This window comes from Athene noctua, chromosome 1 (genome assembly GCF_965140245.1).
Source record: "Athene noctua chromosome 1, bAthNoc1.hap1.1, whole genome shotgun sequence".
Lineage (NCBI taxonomy): Eukaryota > Metazoa > Chordata > Aves > Strigiformes > Strigidae > Athene > Athene noctua.
In genome coordinates this window covers 63424086-63431783 of record NC_134037.1, presented here as the reverse complement: position 1 = coordinate 63431783, position 7698 = coordinate 63424086, and the positions used below count along the sequence as shown (strand labels likewise).

Sequence of the window (7698 nt, the reverse complement as noted above, 5' to 3'; positions counted from 1 at the left end):
AGGACTTACATAGATTTACTGATTTCTCTGGTTACTCTGTCAACTCTTAAACACCTCCGATGAACAGCTCAACTGTGCAGACAATTCATGGCAAGGGCTGCTCAGGTATCAAATGTATGGCTCCTGCAACTTTTGTGCTCTACGCCTAGACCAAGCGTAGATGTCAGGAACAGTTTCTCAGTGGGTCACAAGCAATCCAAAGACTTCTAGCTAGACTAGTCCTGGAAGCTGAGCTACTGATTTTAAACCTGTCACAGACTTCTCCACAATCAGCAGTGTAGAAATACTCTTTTGACTATAAGCAAGCTAGAAGGCAGAACCAAAACCAAAACATGGTCAAACTTCCACCATGTGTTCTGAAATGCCAACACTTTCCTGGAATAACCTGTGCATCACTACCTCAAAGACACATTAAACTCAAACTCAGTTTTTGACGTTGAAGAGTGGATATGGACCTCTAGGAAGCTGGTTTACTTCCTTTTAAACCCACGCTGCCCAGAATAGAAATTAATCCCTAGAGTTTCAAAGTTTTGCCACGTAAAACAATAATGACTTGGGACTGGCTAATCTGCATGAATTTCTTCATGTAATTTCAGCATTCAAGCTCCAGCTCAGTATCTTGGCACAACATCTGTAGTCAACGATGTGATTCATATAAGCACTGTTTCTTCCAATCCTGTTACTTTCAAGTACTTAATTTTATTGAAGTCCATTTGGAGACGGGTGAAAATGTACATAAGAGTGCAAAGGAAAAAAATACTTTATTGTGAACATAGCATGTATGAGTCACCTTTCAGAATATACTGTTATATATCAAATGAGAAAAAAACCCCAACGCTCTGATGTATGAGATAAATGACCAGTGCTTGAGACCAATGAAGAATATGCACACAGCTGTTCTAACAGCACAACTCTGATATCAATCACAACATATATTACATAGCTCTTATGACCAGAGGCAATTTTAAACAATGTTTATAAAAATGCAGATATTGGACATACTCCTGCATTGCTGCACATCCAAAGCTTCGGTGAATCTTGCAGGTATGTGGCGGGAACAATGAGAGCAAACCGACATCCCGCCTCAGGCAGCAGACGGTAGAGATGGAGGAAACATCAAAAGAAGACAAAAACACTGTTCTACAAAAGTAAAAATGCAAATATTATCTCAAGGAATATTATTAATTTCACAAGAAACCTTAATTGCAGCATCCTGACTCCATTAAAGCCAATGAGAGTCTGCTATAGAGACCAGTGGAGCCTGAATTTCATTCTGAAATTTAAAACATTCTTGAGTTAGTGTAAACATCAGCAGAAACAACATGTCAGCATCTATACAAGTATTCAAGTGCTGTTTTAAGAAAAACAAAAACCAGACAGTGCTAACCCAAAATGCTAGTACATATCCAAAAGGCAGATAATTAAAAGAGGTTTTTTTCAAATATACATTTTAAAGTATTTAAAAGCATCAATTTTTTAATATTTGTATATCATTGCTAGAGAAGGGATCTATGACAAAAATCTGAATTATTTGCAATGAAAAAGGAAGGGCACAGTGTTTGCTCAGATTTATCTGAAACCAGTATTTTTCCACTTTGGAGTCATGGCATATACCTGCACATTCAAGCATGTTTCAAAGCAGTGCTCAAGAGTGACTGTACTTCATCATTACGAAATATAATCCTTCTGTGCAAGTATTTCAGTATGATTCCTCATGAGCCACTTACACCCATTCATATTTTCAGTAAAAAAGAAACAGAAAGTAAAATATCTTGATGATAATTGCTGTCTTTAAACAACCCGATGAGATTTTACATCATGGCAATTTACAGTCATGCATTTGGAGATCCAGAGTCAATACAACTTTTCCATTTACTGTTAGAGTTGTGCCTGTCTTCAAACAGTTCTTTGCTAATTTTCATGCGGATCTCGGGACTGGATAACAGCTCCTTTATCTGATTCAGTCTGGATAACAGGGTCTGTGTTTCTCTGTGCAAAGCTTCCTTTACAAAGTCTGCTTCATGGCTCTTTCCTAGAGGAAAAGAACAATATAATACATTTTATAACAACTAATGTAATTTAGAATCATGAATGAATGGAGGTAAAGAGATCATATCTGGCTCGGACAGTATTAAGTGCTCAGCCTTTTGTCCATATTGATTTTTTATAAAAAGGTACTTCGTCAAAAAAATATAATTTACATCAACAAATGCTACCAAAAAGTAAAGAACAGTACACTGTCACATTTAAGAGAAACTCCTGACATATTACATACTGTGTAATAGTATCTGCGATGAATATCTGTACTGGTAATTTTTAGCTTGGGGTTGACTGCTGTTGACTAGGAAACAGCATGTGCTCTCTCACACGGAGTAAGCAGCCCTGCGGCAGTGCCAAACCCTCAGGCAGAGGGCATTGCTTCCACTTATGGCAAGACCTCTTCCATGGCCATTCATGACAGTCTGAAAGGCAAACGCAAAGGGTTCAGTTTCTCTTCACAAGCAAGGAAGGGACTCTTGGTATCAAGAGCCAGTGAAGGCTGGTGTCCCCTGCTTCACCATTCTTGTCTTTTTTCCATCGTCCATCCCTCCCAGCATTCAACAGGTTTTCAGCAGTGCAAGCACTTATTAAACCAGTAGACAGTGTCCTTCGATTCAGAACAAACTTTTGATAAGAGACTCACAAAGCAGAGTGCCTGTCACCCAGCACCACTTAGCAAATTTCAGTGGGGGGCTGGGACATGTTTTTGTGGTTATTCTTGGTGGGATATTTGCTCCCAGGCTTTTTGCACAGTGCTCACTTGCTGTTATCTTTGTCACTCTCATTCTTACTGCTGCTTGCTGCTTCTTCAGTTTTCACAGGGCTTCCATCAGTCTGTCTGGTTTTGCTTTGCGTTTCTTCTAAATATTGCTGTACAGCCTTCAGCACCGCGTTCTCCACCAGCCTTTTGCTGAGGCTCAGCAGCTCTGCATCATCTGGCTCTGCTGCATGTTTTTCACCTATGCGTCACAACAGACAAGAGAAGGAATTCATTGCCACAGAAAGATGGTAGCTGTAAATGTATCAGGAGCCTCTGTCTGAGCTGAATTTTAAGTTATTAGCTGCCTCTTCCTGATTGTAAAAAGTAATTTTCCAAGCTCTGAATCAAAAGTGTTTCACAAAGATGTATACAGTATATCAGATCCAAAATATCTCACTGTTCATTTTTATTGTAACACTCCGGTAAAAGCTACTGGCTAACACTAGGAGCACCCACTCAGCTTAGAGGAGTAAGCTTGCAAATTTAATTTCTTCTGGCCGACAACCACCTGCGCCATCTGGGCAAAGATGAAGAATAAGGCACATGATGAATTTACATTTTAGCAGTATTCTTAAATTTAGCTGCCCCTGTTCTGTGATTTTGCTTAATAAATCTAAAATCTTCCACCTATTTATTCATTGCTTGTAATTCACGAGTTTCTCATGGGAAAAAATGACTAAAATACTCTAAGTGCAGTTTAGATATTTTTTTCTAAACAAGTGTAAGACTTGGAAAAAACCATATACTCCCTCCTTGTCTCTCTACTTTCTACTAACTTAAAAGTCTGACGTTTAAAGAATGCAAGTTCCAGCAGTCCAGGTATCTGCTGATAAAAGCAATAAGCTGGCACTTCCCTGCTTTGTTAAAAGTTAACATGAATAAACATATACAATGAAATAATTGTATACATAGTGAGGATACTCATGCATCATCACATGTATTTTCAAACTGTACTTTTCCACAAATCATTTTCCTAATAAACTACATAGCTTGCTACAGCATCCTCATTTTATGAAAAATGCAATCCAGGAAAAGCACACTTTATTGTCTGATTCCCACTGGCCATGTAATTTGCCACTTTGCAATTTCTTGCACTAGGTAAATAACTCTTTCCCTCCATCTGTATTTAAAGGCCATACTTTTAATGTCCTTTTCTGGAATTAGCATTCTGCAACCAGTAATAGAGGCTGCTTAGTCACACACATCTGGTGAAAGAGATACTATTGTATGCTCTCAGCACAAAGCTCTGCACTGTTCAATTATCTAAATTTGCTCTTTTTCATATATGTAAATTTATTCAAGTTTCTAGCACATATAGATTATAATTCTAAAAGACTTTTATTAGTCTTCCTAGTGGATTGAACAAACCAGGAGTGATTTCACTGATAAAAGATAATTCATAAAGAGTGCCTTTACTAGCTGTTAATCTGAGCATTCCGCTCTGAAACAGCAAAACAGACCAAACTCTTCCAGTTCTGGGCCTCCACAGCACTGTTACTGCGGGGAAGGAAGAATTGCTCTCTCTGGCTGAAGAGCCATCAGACTACACCTGGGGAAAGCATTTTGTTAGGTTTTGAAAAATACTCTAAGAAAATATTTTAAAAGGCAACTATGGGAATAGTTAAAACAAAATTAAAAAAATAAAAGGAAACATTAAAAATGGGTTTAGCATTTCCAAGAAGAAACATTTTAGGTTAATATGCAAGTCTGAGGGAGGCACAGGCACCACTCAAACCATTCAGAGCAGCTACATACTACATGTTCTCTGGCCCACTGCTTACTACGTTCTTTCGTTATCTCCAAAACTTGGGCTTAAATTTATCCTTTAACTTACTTAGAGGAGGGACTTAATTCAGCCTCTCTGAGGAGACCTAAGATATATATGAGCAGCTTCTCCTCCTAGCTTTTATGAATTGATCCCGCATGCTCCTTTGAATGCAGCCCTCCCTTTGATGCCAAATTTCCTTTGCTTTTATTAAAGATGATCGACAAAATGTTTTGGTTGTCCCAGTCTATTTATTCACTAGAAAAAACCCAAACGTTGTGGTTTCCAATTGGGAGACTTTCTTATTTTTCAGAACTGCTAGTGAATCACAGAAATTGTTACTCACACAGCTCTAATAAGCTGTCCATGCACTCTGTACAAAATCAATAGGAAATACGGTGCTCAGCCACTCTGACACTAGATCCTATAGTACTTAATATGCAGACTATGCCTAATCAGTCAAAGGCCTCCAGATACCACAAAACAGTAGTGATTATATTTACTCAGAATGTAATTTTACTTGTAGTACATTATGTATTATTCTTACAGTCTAAAAAAGGACAGAAATCTTGTCTCAAATATTTTCTGCAAAACAGTTCTCATGTATAAAAACCACTGCAATATTATTGCATTTAAAACTTCAAATTAGATAGATAGCTGTGTAAGTAAATTCCCTACTTCAAATGAGCCTTTTAAAAGCACAGTTTATACAGCTACGGAAGAATGTTTTGCGGATTTTTTTGTTATTTGTTTGGTTTTAATATTTTGAGACATTCGGGGCTCACTAACAGTCTGGAGTTGAGTCTATGGTACCTCCTAAGTACGCTCTACATTCCCACTGGGAAGACATACATGGGATGTGACTGACGTGCGAATGCGTGTACACCCCTGTATGGAGAGTGCCCTTGGATTTATCTGCCTGGCCACCTTGGTGGACTGGCACATGGGGCTATATGATTCACTCATGCTCTGTTTATATTGTCAGACTCCCTAAATAGCAGTTGCATGAGTGTCTGTGCAATGCTGAGGTTCACTGTCAAGGTAGTTGTACACTATTGTCTCATTCCTATTCATGACTGTTGACAAAAAGAAATAGGTCACGTAATAATAACAGGTATTGATCATCTATATTTACTTGAATATTTAACATGCACATATAGCCTGTATCTCTCTCTCTCCATGCTGCATCTGCTGCTTGCCTGCTTCTTAGATGTATACAATTCCCTTACAGCAGGCAAATGCTTCTTTGTGTAGAATGTCTTATGTTACAGGAATTATCAGAATATCAGTAAAAAGCCATTGTAGATATGAATGTTTTAGATTTGAAAGGGACACCTAAAAATTGCTGTATTTGTGAACTCTGTTCTGAAAACCGAACATGCACTGTATGTGCCTCTATGCTGTGCCTTTCAGAATAAATTGTGCCACTACTTTATTTTTGTGCCTGTGAATAAAAGATTTGTACTGCCTTCTCCTGCATGTGGCTCAGCATAAAAATGAAAAAAAAACCCCAACCAAAACCCAAACCCTTTCAGTTTGTTTATCCCAGAATTCTCTTCTATATTTTTCTGAAGATGAAAACAAATTCATAATCTGTGAATATATCTCAATGCACCCATGCCAAGCAGTGCTTTTTATTACTGAAACTGAAGCACACCTATTAACCTGAAATGACCACCATTTTTTATGAGAGAGAACTATCAACTGCACAGAATTATTCAAAAGGGGCTTTATGATCCTACAGTGTGCTGCCAGCAGTTATGGACATCAACCAGATCCCTTCAACCAAATCCAAGTTTGGATTCAAATTCACTGCTGTAACTCCCTACTGGAGTAGGTTTACTCTCCCAGGTCAACACCCCCTTAATGCTTTATAAGACTGTGATACAGATTTTTAAATACTGCACTGGAACAGATCAGATTTCATGATCCTGGTACAGCATTTTCATGGTCCTGATACAGCCTGTTTGAGGCCATGCGGATATCTCAGATTTTAAGAGAGGCAGGACAGTTACTTGGATCCCTCTCCGGTTTATGTTACTAGTTCATTTTTATGAGAAAAAGCCAGTTTCACAAATTTTTACCAGATATGCTCCAACACAATGTTCTGCAATCCTTGCCTCATGGCCTCCACACACTTTTTTTTTTTCCTTCCAACAACCTTTCATCACAACAAAATGATGCCAACATAGGCCAAATTATAAAGGAGACCCTTGGTAGTTTGAATAGGTGACTGAGACCAGCTGGGAGCAGGGGTTACAGTTTGCACCCTGGGGAGGGCTGTGGTAACAGACATGCTTCCGTTTACCTTTTGGTTCATCAGTTTTCTAACACCGTTTTTACAAGCTCTAGAAACAAAGAATCCCACAAGGGATTCAGGCAATCTTTCAAAAACTAAACATTAAGAAACTCCTCCTGAATGATGGAAAACTTCATTTTTCTACTCACACTGTGTATCTTACTGAAACCAAGAGGGTGATGTTGTACACGTGCAAAGCTTTTACCACAGGACTCCCCTTCTATGGTGACTCCTCAGTGGCTCCAACTCATTGTAATCCCTGACTATAAGATAACAGATTTTTAACTCCTCTACACAGGGTCAAAACCTTTGCTGGTACGCTTTGCAGCATAGTGGGACTAGAAAAAAGGAGACAACTACTCTTGACAGACTAAAAAGCCTTCAGCAGATGAGTATCAATTATTTCTGTATGTGGTAGGCTTGGAGGAAACAACAGAAGTCAAACAAAACAAATTCCAGAAAGATTTCAGCATGTGAATTCATACAGTTTGCAAATCTCAATGGCTGTGCCTTTACCATGGTTCACTATCTCTATTTTAGCAGGAAAAGACCTAAGAGTGAAGACATCGTATATACTCACAACGCCCAGGCAGATGTGGACTATTGCAAGGCTACCATGCCCAGCTGCTGCCTGTGGAAACATTGTCATGTCTACATCTAGTTTTTGCTACACTACACTTCTGTGTCTATAGTATCTGATTCAAAATTAAATTAAATCTCATCGAGTTCCGTGGAAATCAGATGAGGTTCCCACACCTACATACTGAACTGCAATGTCCCATGTATCAGACCAATGTGTTGAACATTTTCTTTTACTGATGATTTTCAGATAAA

General features: G+C 38.5%; 1 protein-coding gene across 5 annotated transcripts in view; it reads right to left on the bottom strand.

The window, feature by feature from the left end:
• Positions 1 to 742: 742 nt before the first annotated feature.
• The window catches only part of AKAP7 (A-kinase anchoring protein 7), an 89326-nt gene continuing 82370 nt past the window's right edge, over positions 743 to 7698 (bottom strand). For 2 of the 5 annotated variants that reach the window (XM_074896322.1, XM_074896320.1), the window contains one exon: positions 1893 to 2999. In XM_074896322.1, coding sequence (XP_074752423.1) covers positions 2797 to 2999 — 203 coding nt within the window. In that variant the 3' untranslated portion in view covers positions 1893 to 2796. Of the gene's footprint in view, positions 3000 to 7698 lie in introns of all 5 variants that reach the window. The other 3 variants (XM_074896319.1, XR_012632848.1, XM_074896321.1) reach the window with 3 other exon arrangements.